This window comes from Pseudonaja textilis, chromosome 5 (assembly GCF_049901715.1).
Source record: "Pseudonaja textilis isolate UNSWEBS1 chromosome 5, rPseTex1.2, whole genome shotgun sequence".
NCBI lineage: Eukaryota > Metazoa > Chordata > Lepidosauria > Squamata > Elapidae > Pseudonaja > Pseudonaja textilis.
Genome location: NC_141994.1, coordinates 6,984,413 through 7,002,987, shown reverse-complemented (window position 1 = coordinate 7,002,987; position 18,575 = coordinate 6,984,413). Strand labels below are relative to the sequence as shown.

General features: G+C 37.3%; 1 protein-coding gene across 1 annotated transcript in view; it reads right to left on the bottom strand.

The window, feature by feature from the left end:
• CPED1 (cadherin like and PC-esterase domain containing 1) overlaps nucleotides 1-18,575 on the bottom strand; it is a 99,081-nt gene that overhangs the window by 42,081 nt on the left and 38,425 nt on the right. The window contains exons 6-12 of the mRNA XM_026713153.2: nucleotides 16,585-16,720; nucleotides 14,605-14,773; nucleotides 3,923-4,065; nucleotides 1,978-2,050; nucleotides 1,572-1,739; nucleotides 1,061-1,165; nucleotides 751-920 (exon numbers count right to left, since the gene is read on the bottom strand). Coding sequence (XP_026568938.2) covers nucleotides 751-920; nucleotides 1,061-1,165; nucleotides 1,572-1,739; nucleotides 1,978-2,050; nucleotides 3,923-4,065; nucleotides 14,605-14,773; nucleotides 16,585-16,720 — 964 coding nt within the window. The remainder of the gene's footprint in view (nucleotides 1-750; nucleotides 921-1,060; nucleotides 1,166-1,571; nucleotides 1,740-1,977; nucleotides 2,051-3,922; nucleotides 4,066-14,604; nucleotides 14,774-16,584; nucleotides 16,721-18,575) is intronic.

The following is an 18,575-nucleotide window of genomic DNA, read 5'->3' as shown; positions in this document are numbered from 1 at the left end:
GGATAACTTCTTATTCAGACACCTGGCCAAATGGAGTTTTATTTCTATAACATCCACAGGGTATTTAAGAGTGCAATTTTCAGCTCATACTCAAAAGCCATCTATTACAGTAATAAATGTGCAAATGTAGAATTATACTTTTAAAGGTAGCCAATTTAGGATCATCTTGTCAAAATTAATTTTATTTTGAAGTGTTTAAAATTAATAAAACCAGAAACAAATTTATTCATTGGGGATCATATGGTTTTCTGAGCTCTTAGACTTTGGGCTGATGCCACAATGTTAAGACTTGCTGAGAGTTAGGAGGTTTATCAAGGATTGCATTTCTGCAAAAATTACAGAACTATATCACAACGGTCTAAATTATTTGAATTTTTTTGTTAATTCCTCTTAGTATTTTTTGAAATGTAGGCCTTGATCAGTCTGTTCTTCCTTTTTTCTGATTCTCTCTCATTTATGCATAGCATCACAGATTTGGGGAAAATAAAGTTTAGCATGATTTATTGATTACAGATTAAGACGCATACTCTGTTAATCTGTTAAAGTACTTTTTATTTGAGATTATTGAAAATGATGTCAAAACATGGATCTTAATGGATATTTTGATTCAGTGTTAATTTGTGAACAGTTGTTAAAATCAGGACAATTAATCCAAAGAATTGTCTAACAATCTCTTTCAGCCTGTAATAGTTTGAAAAGATAATGTGATAAAGTTGTAAACAAAAAAATATAATCAAAATATTATCTTACATTTTTGGAAGGTTTGCAGATGCTACTTTGCTAATTCCTTGGAACTGTTTAAATAAACTTGAAAGGAACCAATGAAGAGCTAGGATGGAATTAAGCTTTTTTCCTGGGTTCACTATACGATAAAGATCATGCAGCAAAAAATGGATTTTAGGAACAGCAGAAGGGAAAAGCTGAAAGAAAAAGCAGTTGGGAACAATAAGAAATGTCCTTCATCCCAATTAAGAAGAAACATTACATAATCAAATGTATATGGAAAAAAGTTCACATTGGGAAAAAATTATTACAAAATAAAACCACCAATGTCACATACCAATTCAAACTGCCCTGGATTCTGAATCCCTTTCACAAAGCTAATCAATGGATTTAATTCTTCTAATGTTAGGCAAAAATCAGAATTCTCCTTGAGATGGTCATCCTGTAAATAGATAATAGGAAAACCTTGGGTAGATAAGTAAATATTGATGTTTTGTTGCTGGGGCAGAAATGGCTATAGGGTTGTTTCACTTTGGAATGTAGTATTCATATCTAGGGGAATTGGTACAATTATTTAGCTTTTCATTAAAATACTTATGCAGGCATAATTAATATGACAAAAAGAAAATATTAGTAATAGAGTAGTACCACAGTATACCTAGTCCTCTTCACATTCGGACATGCAATTATTTGCCAATTTTGTCCAAGCAACTTAAAATCTCTTAGGTGATTTAGAATGAAAGCATGGCTGATAATATCAAAAGCTATTGGCAATTATAAGCTAGTCACAGCTTTAATACTGAAAAAATGTTTTTGTTTGCAGAATGTTGCCGTGCCTCAAGCCCTACCTTAATTCTTGCTGTTCGATATACATTCTGCATAGCTTCAAAGAAAGTGGAAGAAGATGTTTGATTTGATAACAGGATACTAAATGTATCTCTTAGAAGACTTTCTTTAACACTTTGGTCCTCTGAAAATGAATCTTCATCAGCTTGAAAATCAAAATATTCATGTACCTAGAATACATATTAACCGATTAAAACATTTAACCAATCTACTGATCTCAACATCTACAAATGCATAGTTCCATCAGAAAATGTTTATCAGAACAGAAGGAGAAAACGCATGCGTGAACAGACAATACTCTTCCAGCATTGTAATTTTCCTTTCTTTTTCCAAAAACCCTTTTCCCTAATCACACAGGTCACCCACATCTGTTATTTACCTATGACAATTGTAACATGCAAAGCTTACCTCAAGAATAACAGGATAAAAAGTGTGTCCAAATCCAATATCAAAAGTTAACATCTGAAAGCAAGAACTGCATCTGAAATAAGGGAACTGAAATTAATTGATTTCATTTTTTTAAAATTAACCTGATATCCAAATATAAAAGATATAATGAATGTTTCAGAAACAAACCCTGCTAAGATGCTTCATGATGCATGTGGAGTGGGGCGGCGGCAAGGGTGTGTTCCCGGGAAGGATGACCAAAGAACATCAGATGCATATACCAAGAGTTTATAGAATAGAATAGAATAGAATAGAATAGAATAGAATAGAATAGAATAGAATAGAATAGAATTCTTTTGTTGGCCAGTGTGGTTGGACACATAAGGAATTTGTCTTGGTGCAAATACTCTCAGTATACGTGAAAGAAAATATACATTCATCAAGAGTCAAGAATCATCAGGTACAACACTTAATAATAGTCATAGGCTACAATAAGCAATCATATTATACTAGGAAACAGTCAATATAAATTGTAAGGATACAAGCGACAAAGTTACAGTCATACAGTCACAAGTGGGAGGGGATGGGTGATAAGGAGTGATGAGAAGATTAACGGTAATAGTAGTGCAGACTTTGTAATAGTTGAACAGTGTTGAGGGAATTATTTGTTTAGCAGAGTGATGGCTTTTGAGGAAAAAACTGTTCTTGTGTCTCGTTGTTCTGGTGTGTAGTGCTCTATAGCGTCTTTTTGAGGGGAGAAGTTGAAACAGTTTATGTCCAGGATATGAGGGGGTCTGTAAATATTTTCACAGTCCTCTTTTTGATTCATGCAGTGTACAGGTCCTCAATTGAAGGCAGTTGGGACACTCCAAGTATGAAAACCATTCCTAAAGCAAGCAGACATCTAGGTTGGGCAGCAGTAATATAGGAAAATGCTGAATTCAAATAATCAGCTTAGGGACAATAGCCAAGGCATTATTTAAACAACTCCTGTAGCTTATCAAGAAAACCACATGACTAAAGAATATAAAGTGATTGATGATATAATACCAGATGATGGACATCACAGGTTGATTGGCACTCCGCATGCTACTAAGGGAATGCTAAAGATTTTTTGGAATATTAATAATTAATAATGACACAGCAAGATTAAAGCCCAACAAGTATTTAGCAATAGCAATAACACTTAGACTTATATACTGCTTCACAGTGCTTTACAGCCCTCTCTAAGTGGTTCACAGAGTCAGCATATTACCCCCAACAATCTGAGTCCTCATAACATTTACATGTTTTTTTGCCATGAAGCAAAAATCCAAAATGGCAAAGACAGAATTACAGTAGGAACATGAAACATGAGAATTATCTGCAAATTATCATGCATTATCCTTAATTTCACATGCAAGCAAAATAATGCTAAGGATCATCAATGCTGATTTTAATCCTATACAGAAATGAAAATTCCATATGTTCAAGGTGGTTTTCAGAAAGGCCCAGGAACAAGAGATATTATTCTTGAAGTTCACTGGATAGTAAGAAAGCCAAAGAATATAAAAAAGAAGTCAGTATTACAGGAAAGACTGGAAGACCAGTCAAACTGTGGAATGGGCTTTCTGCCTTGTATATTAAGCGAACTTTGTTTGTTATATTAGCATTTTGTCTTTCTTTTAGAATATGCATTCAGAATCTTTTTAGGTGAGGGCAGCACTTGGCTTAGATGGAACCAGAAAAAAGGCAGAAGCGAGATGAAAAGAAGAATCTATCTTCTTCATTATTTATTTTATAAACATGCATTTCATCCTATGGATATTGAGCAAAATTCCAGAGCAAAAGAACATTTTTTATAAATAATATAAGATATTATTAACTACTCTGCTGACTTATCATTCAATCCCAACCATTCTTTCACTTGGAATTATTCCTGGGTAAACCAAAGAACATTTCTTGGAAAATTGTCTATGCCACTTACTGGCTAGTAGTTTGTGGCTGAGGTAATGCTGCTTCGCTGAAAACCTCAGTTATCAACAAGAGTTTACTTATTGCCTCTTTCATGTCCTCCAAAGCCTGCTGTGGAGAAGCGGCCCTCAAAAATGTCTGAAAAAATGTTTGCAACTGTAAAAGAAAAAAGAGAAACATGCTTTTAAAACGTTCAAATATATATTTCTTTAACCCCAGGGAATTCTCAAAATGTAAGCTTAATCCTGCCATTTTCCACTTAGAAGAAATAGTAGACGGTTGACTATTCAATATTCTGGAAGCAGAGATCAAGTTCAAAGTGGTTTGGAAGGATAGTTTTGTTCCTTTACACAGTTGGCTTCAGACATACATGGAAATGAATTACAAGAAAAAAAGTATACATCTGGCATACATTTACATTAAATCAAGCTCTCTGGAGTTGCAGAAACCACTTTATTTTCTTTTTTGACAATGTAGGAGCTCTATAAACTATTATTTATTTCAGTCGGAGTTTTTGGGTATTTGGAATTTTATGATTTTCTTATTGACAATGGACAAAATCATGAAATGTCATATGGAAAGACTTTGAAATACTCACAATGGAGGAATGGTTGAGGACAATGACCGAATTTGCAGAGACACCAAAATTAGCTTGTTTGAAGAGGAAAAAGACAATGACTACATTTGTCAGTAATTGGAAACCTTTTATAGACTTCCTGATGAAGATTGAAAGAAACCTTCTGATTTATGGGTTTGATAATTAGGAATAATAGAATGTGGAAAGAATGGAACTACAATATAATTTTAGAGAGAAAAGATAAACTATAAATGCATTCATGACTGCTATAAAAAAGATGACATGTTGCTTCTTTATTTTTTTATTTTTCTCTTTCTATGTTTTGCTGTTTCTATTTTTTTCTTATTTACTTATCACTTTGCTTTTTCTTCCTTAAAATAACATTGGTTTTATTCCGTAAAAATATTTAATAAAAAATTAATAATAATAAAAAGATACACGGTAGGTCATCAAAGGTTTATTTATGAACTAATTCTGGAGATTGTTGTATTCCTAGGTGCCTGCATGCTCAGTCATGTTTATGGAAACTAGCTGCTTTTTGTTTGTTTATTTACATTTTAAAATGATTTACCACTTTTCATTTTCTCCACAAATCTCCAAATAATTTATAATTCTTCCATTATAAATTAGCTAAAACAATGGATTGAAGTTTACCTTAATTGCATTTCTAAAGACCACCAGAATGAGTGTTAAAAACAATGAAAACTCTGCCTGCATTTATTTTTGTTCCCTAAAGTATATTTCTACATGTGCTCCATGAAAGATTAAAAGATTATAGTTTGGAAACAAATGTCCTGTCTCTTGGAGAAATTCCTCTGCCTCTTTGTCCATGGTACAGAAACAGAGAGCACAGAACTTTGAGGCAAGAGAACAGAATTAGAAAGAAAAGGGGCAGACGACTTTCTTTCTTAGGAAGAATAAATGACAGCTGTGCGAAAAAAATGACCATGTTTGTGATTTGCTAAGTATTGTTTATCCTTTCTTTTAAGGAATAGATTCTACATCAAGAAAACTAATATGCTAAAACCTACAACAATATATGGAAAATAATAACTACACTCCACAGTTTTCTTTCACTGATTATCTGGTTATCCACTTATTGGTTAAAAAGGAATCATAATAAGGAGGGGGAGAATATCCCATTATATCACTTGACTGAAAAGAGTTTCTCTAACACATTACCTCCATCTACTGGACATAGAATTAAGTGACGCTACTGAAATAGTCACACTTTTTGTGTGTGTGTGTGACTTTGAGACAGTGTTGACTCCTGGTGACTGCCTGGACGAATCTCTGCAATTTCTTGAGAAGTTTTTGAAAGTAGTTTGCCACTGCTTCCTTCTCAGGGATAAGAGAGAAGAACCGGCCCAAGATCACCTAGTTGGCTCCGTGGCTAAGGTGGGACAAGAACTCATAGTCTCTGTTTACAGCCTAGTGCCCTAACCACTAGACCACACTGGATCTCCATTACTCAAACTAAAAACAGTTAAAAATATTATTACAAAGATCAATAAGAAAGTACTGATAGAACCTATAAAAAGAATAAAAAAACCTGCAAGTTGCTTTTCTGATCTGCATATTAATCTTGAAAGAAGACGCTTGTTGAAAAGTTCAACATAAAAACCACTTCAAACATCCCTAAATCTGAGCAGGATGAACAAGTCGATAAACTCTTTCCTACCACAAGGTTATTCTGTGGAAAATTTGAAGACTTGTCAGTCTTGCCTTCCTGGGCCTGGTTTGGATACCTTTCAGGCCAACTGAAGAAAAATAACTTTTTCTGTTGTGCTGCTAGTCAGAGAAAATCTAAAATCTATCATTTCTTCTACTGTGTTGGGATGAAGATAGGGAATAAACCAGAAATGTTTATTTTTTGTTAACCTCCTTTCAGCTGTATATGGAAGTTAGCACTAGAAAATATGTATAGTTGGACTTGGCTAATATTTGGCTGGGAAGTTAGCAAGAAGCCCTAGAACTATAGTCTAGATTGGCCAGCCAAAAAAAAAACAACCTGGAGAAACCCATGATATCTCCATATTCTAGTATTTGCCAGGGAAACTCTATCACTAGGTTTAAATTTCCCTTAATAAATTCCTTTTTAAAGAAAAACCAAATGCCCTACTACCCTGTGATATTATTGTACCTCTTGTGAGAAATATCCATAGTGCTCACCATTGGTCACAAGAGCCAGTGATAAAGCACAGAAAAATCTTAAATACCAGCTTTTTCCCCCATTATTTTTCCAAATTTAGTTCATTGTCCTTTTTTGTTCCTTCAGAATAGATGAGACTGATTCATCCTCTGTTGGTATGTCTGTTTTTCCTGGATAGCTTGCCTGTTTAATGTTCTTTCCATGTACATGTGTGATTTAATGCTCTCCAGAAAGCTTGCTGGAAAAATACTGTGGTTAATGCAAGGATTTTTGCTTTTGCTTTGCTTCAGTTTTCAAGAAGGAAGACAGGGTGAACTCAAGACTATTGTGGCAACTGGAAGCTGACTGGTGGTTTTAGTGCTCAGTTACTGGATCACCTGGGAATAGATAAGATGAGCTCAATGTTAAATCACGGGAATGAGACTCAGGACACCAGCATGGTAACCAGTCATCTTTACTTCTATCTAGGACTAGGCGCCGAAGAAACCGCGGCAGTCCTTTTATAGTCACGCTGCTCATGGCTGTGGCCAGTGACGGCTCTTCAAATTTCCCGCCACCATGGACCAACCAATTGCAGGTAAGTATGTTAATACATGACACCTCTCCCCACCTGGTCTGGTCCAACCAATCTGGGCCTCGCCTACCGTATGTAATCACATAGGTAGGCAGGGCTTTTATGGTTTTGACTGGACCTGCGCAGGTCAGTTGCGATTTGGCTTCTGGACTGTTTGGACGGATCTGTTGCTCCTCCCGTCATTCTTCTTGAAACCTCCTGGTTGGTTGAGTTGGCCTGGCCGCTCCTACTGGGGCTGTTTTCCTGCTATCCTTCTGGACTTGTTCCTGTCTCCCCAATCTGCCTTCTTCCCTGGTCTCAGGTACGTGCTTGCGTTTTCCGACCGGGGCTATTGTTAGTAGTGGATGTTGTGTGTTTGTAGTTGTCAGGGTTTGTTCTGTTATTTTTCTTGTTTGTGGAGGGTCTCCCCCTTCCTCTCTACTTGTGTTTTGTCTGTTTGAGGGGTCTCCCCCTCTTCTGTGGTTGTGTTTTGTTTGCTTGAGGGGTCTCCCCCCTCCCCTATGGTTGTTTGAAGGGGTCTCCCCCCTCTTCCCTGGTTGTGTTATGTTTGTGTGAGGAGTCTGCCCCCTTTTCCATGGGTCAGTCTGTGTCACCCCTCGTACTTCTAGATCTGAACTGGTCTATGTATCTCTTCCAGCTCCTACCGTCCGTGGTGTCTACCCTGTAAGAACGGGACCAGTTATTTGGGTCACCTTCCCAGGTATCCACAATGGCTCCCCCGTAAGGTTTTTTGCGTATACTGGGTCCCCTGTTTGAAATGTGTGGCAGTTACTGGAGGAGTCTGATGGTTTCTGTGGGTTATATGTGGGGTGCAGTCTGTCTAGATGTGATCTTAGTTTCCTCCCCATTAGTAATTCTGCTGGGCTTTTATTTGTTGTGGCACTGGGTGTTATGTGCTGTATGCTTAGTAGTTTATCTATCTGTTCTTGTGTGTCCCCGGGCCTTAGCTTTTGTAATGTTTCCTTCGTGTAACGTACTATGCGTTCTGCCCGTCCGTTCGTCGACAGGTGTCCCAGTGCTGTCAGTGCATGCCTTATCCCATGTTTTGCTAAAATCCCTCAAATGGTGTTGCTGTGAATTGTGGACCGTTGTCGGATACAATTAAATCCGGCAACCCATGTGTTGCAAAAAGTTTCCTGAACTGTCTAATAATGGCTTCTGTCATTGTGGAGTGCATGATGCTTACCTCTAGCCATTTGGAGTAAGCATCTATGACTATTAGAAATGTGTGTCCTTTGGTTGGGCCTGCAAAATCAATTTGTAATATTGACCATGGTCCCCTTGGTATTTCTCATTCATGTTTTGCGCTATGGGGGGTGTTGGCCTAGATTCCTGGCAACATTTACATGTTACCACCCAGTCCCCTATCTCCTTATCCATCCCTGGCCCCCATACATAACTCCATGCCAGGGATTTCGTTTTTACAATATCCGGGTGTCCCTCATGTAGCATTTCTAGTACCCTTTCCCTTATAACGTCCAGTATGACCACCCAATCCCCCCATAGTATGCACCCCTTCACCATTGAGAGTTCTGTTTGTCTATTCCAAAACGGTTGGGCGTTCTCATCAATCTCAGTCTCTGGCCATCCTTTTCCTACCCAATTTAAAATTCATGCCAGGGTTTTGTCTCTAGTTGTTTCCCTAACAATGTCTGCTGCTGTTATGGGTAGGTTTTCTCATGTCTGTATTTGGAGGGTCAATGTGGTTGGTGCTGGGTCTTCTTCTATGTCAGATAGAGGGCAACAGCTAAGCACAGCAGCATGATTTATGTCCTTTCCAGGTCGGTATGTTAATTCGTAGTTGTAGGCAGCCAAGAATTCCAACCACCTCATCATCTGGGGTGACGGTATGTCAGGTGTAGTTTTGTTTCCTGCGATGATGCCTAGGAGTGGTTTGTGATCTGTGATTAGGATGAAAGTCCTCCCATAAATATATTTGTGGAAATGCTTGATTCTGGTGACAGCGGTCAATGCCTCTTTGTCTAGTTGGCTGTAGTTCCACTCTGGCTTTGACAGAGTTTTTGAATAGAATGCTATGGGTGCTTCTTTCCCATCTGGTAATACATGGCTGAGGATAGCGCCGACGCCAAAAGGTGATGCATCACAGGTTAGGGTTATTGGGAGTGTTTCACTGTATTGTATTAGTATACAGTCTGATGTGATTAAGTTTTTTATTTCCTGGAATGCCATTTCTTCCCGTCACCCCCAGGCCCAGGTTGCTTTCTTGTCAAGCAACCTGTGAAGTGGTTCCGCAATGGTTGCTTTCTGTCGTAGGAATATATTATAAAAGTTAATGAGTCCTAAGAAGGCTTGCAGATCAGTTTTATTTGCGGGCCTGGGGGCTTCCTTGATTGCTCTGACTTTATTTTCTATGGGGTGAATTCCTTCGCTGTCTATCAGTATCCTAGGAATTCAACTTTGCTGGTGGCTAATTGGCACTTCTCTTTGAAGTATTGTCTGATATTTAATTGAAAAGAAGTGTTAAAGATGTTAAGATTTTAATGATTATTAATGATAGAACTGAATTGGAATGGAATGAGGGTTTATAATTATATATATTTATAATCTTTCTTTTTTAAAAAAAAAGAATATAGTGTGCATTATAAGAATGTACCAAGCAGAACTCGATTGGAAGTTATGTATTATGTATTATATTGAAAGTCATAACCTTAAGGTATATATTGAAGTTTAAATAAGAGTTGAATGGATGAAATTAAAAGATATAAATGTTTCATACTCCAATTAGTAACTACAGGAGAAAATTTGTTTAATGAGAAAAGATAATATGAAATTGAAACAGAACAGACAAAAGTACAGTTATAATGATTTGAATAGATATGAGATAATCAAAATAAAATTGAGAAAATTAAAAGAGGGGGAAACCACCTCCTTGAATTTACTTAGGACTTCCCTTAGGCGGTCCCGTAATTGTTCTTTGTCCTTAGCTGATACGAGGACATCATCAAAATATGGCACCACCCATTTTATCCCTTGCAATAGGTGTTCCATTAAGCTCTGGAACACCCCTGGGGTGACGCTGACGCCAAATTGTAATTGTTACATTTAAATGCCCTCCAGTGTGTTATGATTGTTTGGGCTTCTGCTGTTTCAGGGTCAACGGGTAATTGTTGGTAGGGCTGTGCGAGGTCTAGTTTCGCAAAGATTCCCCCCCCCCCCAAAGGGAATGTAATAGATGCTGTACCACTGGAACACGGTATGCGCTTTCTTGGAGCGCGTGGTTAAGGATTGCTTTGTAGTCTCCACAGTCTTTCAGTGTCAATGTTTGTTTTTCGAGTCCTTCTTGGTTGATGTTTGGTATCAGTCTTTTTATAGTGTCCCATGATACCATTGATAAATATGAGCCTGAATCCACTTCCATCTGGCAAGATTGGCCTTCTCTGGTGACCTGGACATATACTTTCCTGGCATTTGTCGTGTTTGAGTGTCCGATGGTCACCATCTGGTGTGTTTCATCTCTTCTGTTGCTTGCCTCTTTTCCTCGCCTGTTTCAGTTGTCTTGGTTCCAATGGCTCCCTGTTTGTTTCTCCCTCTCTCAGGGGGTGTCTGTTCCATCTTTGTCTAGGGCCATAGTTTTTCCTTGCTCAACATGCCCTAGCAATATGTCCCCACCATTCACAATGTTTGCAGATTGCATCTAGGAAACGGCACTTGGAACGTGGATGGTTCCCCTCACAGCCGGCACAATGAAATTCCTTCCTTTTTCCATTCTGGTCCCTTCTGCTATGTTCCAAGCAGAGTTGAGTTACCCCTTTGTCTTCCTCTTCATCTTCTGATGTGGACTCAGTGTCCTCGTGGTGGGTTGTGGTGGTGTTTTGGGGGATTTCCGGTGGTGCTTTATTCATTTTCCGCATGGAGGCCACCGATTTCTGCATTGCTTCTGCTGTGGTAGCCTTTTTTATTGCTTCTCTGAGTGTTACTTTGGGTTTTGTTAATAATCGGCCTTGTAGTGTAAGATCTCTCAGTCCTAGGACCACTCGGTCTCTTATGGCGTCATCCATGTTTAGGAATTTGCACGCTCTAGCGATGTCCCTCAGAGTTGCAATGAAATCACAATGCTCTTGCCTTCTTTTTGGTCACGCCGATAAAATTTGTGTCGTTTGATGAGGCAGGAAACTGTTGGTGCATAGTGAGCCCTCAGTATTCGCTCCAGGTCCAGCCAGGCCATCATTTTCACGTTGGTGGGTGCCACTAACACTTTGGCCATTTTGAATACAGCGGGCCTGCAATGTATGAGGAAGACGGCTCTCTTCCTGTGTTTGGAGATGTTTTTGAGGTCGCTCCCCTCAAGGAACATGAGAAATCGGTTAATGTACGATTCCCAGTCTTCAGTTACTGGATTGAACGGTGCGGGTGGTGTGTTGTTTCCGGCCATTTCGTCTCGATGGGCTGCCGGTGTTCATCAGTCGCCACGTGCTTGCTGGTTCCCTTTGTCTCAAGATCCCACCTTCGTCGCCAGTGTTAAATCGTGAGAATGAGACTCAGGATATCAGCATGGTAACCGGTCATCTTTACTTCTAACTAGGACTCGGCGCCGAAGAAACTGCGGCAGTCTTTTTATAGTCAGTCTGCTCGTGGCTGTGGCCAGTGACGGCTTTTCAAATTTCCCACCTCCACGGACCAACCAATTGCAGGTAAGTATGTTAATACATGACACTGAAGGTGTTCCTTTCATATTCAATGCCATAAAAACACATTTGGGATCTCTGGATGGTGAGGCTAAAATGAAAAAAAATGATGTAGAGTTTGAGATGCCTATGAGATGTCTTACCAATGGAAGAGGCGATGGTGGGACAGAATTCAGCAGTTCTAGCCAAACAGAGGAGCCAGGCATGAATAATCCAAATACTAGCTGGATACACATCAATTTTTTAGACTGTATATTTATTGTTGCATTGTAGCCCTCTACAGTTTACAGTTCTTTTGACTGAAAATAAATTCCCAGCAGATGTAATTATTTAATAAAGTCATGCGTAATGTAGTAATGATTGTCCTAGCCAGGAGATAAATTGCACTCCTTGATATCAAGCCAGGCTGATAAGCATCTGATTATTTCCTTGCTTAGGGTGAGCTTATGGCATTTTTAGCCCTTGTTCAAGAATTTTGGGGACCTCCAATACAAGGAATAATGTGTCCCTGGGACTAATGCATTTGGCTCAGTACCGAATCATTTTGCACTGTGTATGTAGTGGCAGAGAGATATATCTGGAAGGCATAGTCCTCCTTATAAATATATTTGTGATTTGCTTTAATCATTAACTAAGTTTTAATTAACTAAGCAAAGGCCAGTTTTAGATATTTCTTAAGGAAAGAAGAGGTTAAGCTACTCCTGTTATTCCCACATCTCATTACTTGAGCGGTAAATTGTCTTTAAAGACAACTTATTTCATTATGGAAACAAAAAACAAACTTTTTATTATTTTTACTGAGTACCTAAGAAGTTTTGATAACAAAGAGTGTCCAAGCATACAGACATTCCACGGTAATTTGCCAACCATATGAACACAGATAATGATGTTCATATACAGTAGTTGGCAGAGTAATGAATTAATATTAATTATACTGCCAAAGCTCTACATCTGTCAGAGATGAGAAAATTTACTAATGGAAGATAGGGGATATGCGCATTTTTCTGTGACTTATCAGCAGTCAAGTATTTCACATGGGATTTTTTTTTTTTTGTCTTCTCCATGTGGTCTCCAAAACCTCCTAAAATAAAGTTATGTGGCTGTCCAACTCATATTCATGAATAATATAACTGCTGAGAATTCTCTGTTAACACAACCAGGAATAAAAAGAGGACCACCCACACTATCAGTGTTCGATTAGGGGATTATGGTGCATAGACATTGTGGCCAAGATCCTCTTTTATATAGCAAGGGTGCTTTTCAAAAGGCAACTGGTCTTTCTTGAGTTTTTCCTTGAAAATGTTTCACTTCTCATCCAAGAAGCTTTCTCCGTTTTGAAGCTTTTTGTATGAAAAGTGAAATGTTTTCAAGGAAAAAAACCAAGAAAGACCAGTGGCCTTTTGAAAAGTATATTTGTGACAACCATGACCAGGATGCTTGAGAATCTCCATAGATATCCTCATTTATACATTTTGTTCTACTGTCATTGTTTTTGTCCCTAAAATCTGTGATACTGAAAAAAAGGTTTATTGACGTTAGGGCTGTGCAATAAATAAATATGACACTAACTTTTAATAATTGTCTTTTAATCTACATATCAAGTAAAACAATTCAAATGGGAGTCTCTTACCTTGAGAATATAAATGAACATTTTCAAAACATTGCAGAATAAGAACAGTGGATATTTTGTACCTCATAAATGACTATCCAAGCTTTTTAAAATTAATCAAAAGGTAGAAAACAGCATTATAAAGACCCACAGACTTACTGGAAAAATGAGAGGTAAATGATACATATATTAGAATCCACGATTCTGCAATCTAATTCCTTTTCTCACTTTGTTAGTATCTAAAAATTCTTGGTTACTGTGGCAGGCTTTGCAGTAGTGATCGAATCATGCAACTGTCACACATTTAATTGAAATAAACATAACCGAACAATAATATTTTAAACTTTATTTTAATAGGAAAAATCAGCTTGCTTGCTTTTGTGTAATCCCTGAAGATCATGTTTCATTGTGAAGATAGCTATTCTCCTTCAATAAAGTCAGGGAAATAGTGTTTCCTTGCCTTAAATGACTTTCTCTTAAACTGCTCTTAAAATGCTATCGCTTGCAAATCACTGACAAACTTTAAGTTGCTTTTGAAGCTTCAGTCCCCAGTTCAAAAGCAACCCACCTGATCTTTTCCTTTCCATTACAGTCTGTAATTTTCTCTTCGACTCTTGCAGTTTCCTCCCTGTATTATCTTATAGCCCTATATCTCTTTCCACCCATTACACTTTCCTCCTTCCACAGAATGAAGTACCAAGCTTTCAAGAGAAGGTTTATACCTTTCAGGAGCAATTAATCCTTCTTTGACAAGCCCCTAATATTTGGACTGGGCAGCACGCTAGACTGACTCAAAGATGCAAAGATGGGCATTACATTCAGCAGTACCTAGATGTAACTCTTTAGAGCAGTATTTCTCAAACTTGCCAACTTAAAAATGTGTGAACTTTGACTCTCAGAATGCCTCAGCAAGCATGGCTGGCTGGGGAATTCTGGGAGTTGAAATCCACACATCTTAAAATTGCCAAGTTTGAGAAGCACTACTTTAGAACAACTACATCTTTTCCTGTTACGCACTGTAAATTGGGACTTATAGAGACCTTCTCCCGAATGAAAGCATCTTAACTGGAAATAAAAGCAAAAGAAACAACAAAAGCAGCTATCTGTTTTGAGGTGAAGGGAAACACATAATTTTACCTTGACTGAAAAATGCTTCTTCTTAGGTGGATCCCAGACAATTCCAGTTGAATGAATGAATGCCTGTAAAGGTGTTAATGATGTAACCAACACATACACTTTGATGATGATCGAAAAATCTTGAATCTTAAAGGCTTCCTTGTCTTCTGTCTTAATGGGGATTGGATGTCTGGAAAATTACAATATAACATTAAAAAGTTGTTTCTTCTATGCAATCCTAACTGGAAAAAGGAAAACAACTGGAAACAACAGTCTATATACATGACAAGCTAAGGGGCAGACAGCTTTGTTCGCTGACTTGGGAGCTCTGGCTTGTTTTTGACTTCTATTTATGTATTTTATGTTTACTCTTTGGGACTTCCCTTGCTTGCTTGTTTGAAGCACATTTTGATGTCATGTTATACAAAATCCAAAAAGAGTTTCCCTATTTGTGTAGCTATGCTGACTGTCAGAGGCAGGAAAACAAGGACCTTTTTTTTTCATGAAATGTCTTCATTAATTACATTTCAGTCGGTTAGTGGAGGCAGAGCAGAGGTCTCCAAACTTGGCAACTTTAAGACTTGCGGACTTTAAACATAGCTGGCTGGAGAATTCTGGGAGTTGAAGTCCACAAGTCTTAAAGTTGCCAAATTTGGGGACCCCTGATGCAGAGTCAAAGATGTCTCTAGTGCTGGACCAAGAAGTCTTGTTGCCTTAAGGACAGCTAAAATGGCATTCTGTGGCGCAGTGGTTAGAGTGCAGTACTGTAAGCTATTTCTGCTAACAGCCAGGCTGCCTACAATTTGGCAGTTCAAATCCCACCAGGCTCAAGGTTGACTCAGCCTTCCATCCTTCCAAGGTGGGTAAAATGAGGACTCAAATTGTTGGCAGTAATATGCTGACTCTGTAAACCGCTTAGAGAGGGCTGTAAAGCACTATAAAGTGGTATATAAGTCTAAGAGCTGTTGCTTTGCTATTCTGTTCCCCGTCCAGCCCTTAATTAAAAAAAAACAAAACTGCTGCCCCATTAAGATATCAAAACTTGTCTTCCGTTAGCAATAGCAATATCACTTAGACTTCCTGTAATGATCACTGCACAGTGCTTTACAGCCCTCTCTAAGTGGTTTACAGAGTCAACATACTGCCCCCAGCAATCTGGATTCTCTCATTTTACTGACTTTGGAAGGACGAGTCAACCTTTAGCCGGTCGGAACTGAACTCCTGGCTGAGGGCAGAGTTTGCTTGCAACACTGCATTCTAACCACTACGCCACCCTGGGTCATCAGCCAGTTTTACTTTTTTTCACATTCTTGTGATCCTGTTTCATGGAAAAATAGTACTTCATTGTAAACGTAGACCTGAAGTATTGGTATTTGATATTTATTTTAAATAAATGCTATAAACTTTCATGAACATGTTGCAAAATAACACAAAATGATAATTTCTGCCAATATCTGAATAAATTAATTGTTCCATGCTATTTATATTCTAAAAATATGTATCCAGATGGATATATAGACATATGTAGAGTTTGATTGCTTACTGAATCTTATTGAATCTTGAATACAATTGTGATAGAAAGATGTATACATATCTTGTTTATTTTCTTAATCTGTGGCTCTTTTACAGTCATATTCAAAGACTAGAATTGGACAACTATCTCAACAGAACCAGGACTCCTACTCTTTATTTATCAAATAATAGAATTGTTAATGTATGGTATAGTTTGGTATAATAAAATTGCTCTTCCTAATTCCTCTTTGCATAACAATTTGTTCACTACAAACATTTAGTCATTTTAATCTCAATGGCATTCACGTCTACAATTTTGGAACCCAGCAGTGAAATGGAAAAAATATGAACGAAACATATTTGGTCAACACATGAAACATTAATTATTGGTTCTCCAATTTTACATCACAAAAAATTCAAATACAGTGAACAAAATGTAGCATTTCATTCTGTCATGGAGATTTTGTTAAGAAAATAAAAATATCTTACTGGTGAACAGCCTTGACTGGCTGATGTAATGTTTCTATCCAGCGTACCCTTTCATTCTTATCATATGATTTGAGTGTATGAAGAGATATAATTTTTGATTCTTGGCAAGCAGAAGAAATGATTGAAAGATGCAAATCTGGAAAAAAAAATCACATTAGGTTGGAGAGGTGGAATCAAACTGAAACTTGGATAGAGTTCTAATTTTAGGGTTTTTATTTAGGTTTAATAAATACATCTGCTATTCCAATTAGATATCTCACAATGGCTTAAGTGGGATTATTTGTGTTGCCTCATTCAAAATAAATCGGACATGTACCTACTTAACTTTTTCATATACATATGATACAATCAGTGCATTTATCAGACTTTATTCGTTATATTCTCAGCATAAATGAGATAGAGTTAGAAACATATGATATTGACAATTTAAAGGATACTTGTTGCTAATTCATCTTAATGATTTCAAAAAGCCATATCCTAAAATACAACATAACATTTGGTTATAATATAAATACTACAGAAAATGTAATGTATCTACAGTATATTCTATTTAGTTTCTCCACAAAACTATTGGATTTAATTTGAAGCATGGGACTGGGCTGTAAATCCAGTTTATTGATGTAGAAGGACAGCTTTGTTTACCACTCAAAATGTTGAAGCATTAAATAAAAATATTGGATATTTTCTAATACATCTGTGGAAACATGGCCAATTGAGATTTCAACAACATACAATATTTTGGTGCAACATTGATAAAGTATCTGTAAACTTCGCAGAATCACTTGGATAGCGAGATGTGTAGGATCTAAATTTGATTATAAATAAACAAACAAATTGCTGCTTGTCAATTACTTGAATGAGACAATGTTTGGATGACGTTATCAGGACTGAGAAATTAGAAGGTCATGGCTTGGTGATTTCTTGAATGGGAGATCTCCAAGGACTAGTAGAGTTGAATTGGGAAATTTAAAAAAAATAGTTGAAAACAACAGTGACATCCCAGTTTGTTGTTTTTGCTGAGTAAAACAGCATGAACATGACTGTCAAAGTATAAACATGAGTTTAACTTAAATAATCCTTGAAATACCAAAACTGTTATAAGATCTACCAATAGAGGGTGCGATTTCCCTTTTCTTCCCATTTCTTTTACAAAGCCTTTTTTGTTCATTTGTGGTGTGGTTTTTATTAACCAAGCAAAGGCCATTTTTAGACATTTCTGAATGCCTTAAGGAAGGAAGAGATCAAGCTGCTCCTGTTATTCTCGGGTCTCATTACTTTACAAGAGACCACACCATGCTGAGCTGATTTTAAAGGCAATCTATTTTATTTCATGATGGAAACTGAAAGCAAAACTTTTACATGTTTTAGGGAATACTTAAGAACTTTTGATACAAATAGTGTCCCAAGCACACAGCCATTCCACCGTAATTTGACAGCTATATACACACAGATCATAATATGCATATACTCGGTAGTTGGCAAATTAATGAACTAATATTAATTCTGCTGCCAAAGCATCTGTCAGAGAAACAAGAAAGTTTGCTAATTCAAGATAGGAGACAGGCCCACTTTTCTGTCATTCATCAGCAGTCAAGTGTTTCGTATGGGATTTTTAAGTTTTTCCATATGATCTTCAAATCCTAAAATAAATTTACATGGCTGTCCATCCAAAACAACTCTTGAGGGATTATCAATTAAAAATAGAATAAAAACATTACTAAACAACCAAATTTTGAAACAACAGAAATAGCATTAAATAATGCAACATTTGGGAAAACTCAGTTAACATGACCAAAACTAAGAAACATGAAACAGGTTTGATTGCAAAGTCACATTTTCAATGTTTTGCAGAAGGTTAGCACACTTGGGATAAGGCTAATCTCATGGGCTGTCCTGCTAAATGACCTTTTTTTTCTGGATGGAACTTGGAGTCTGCTTTTGCTGCTGGATCTAACAGAATGGGTAGACATCACCAGGGAGAGATAGTCTCA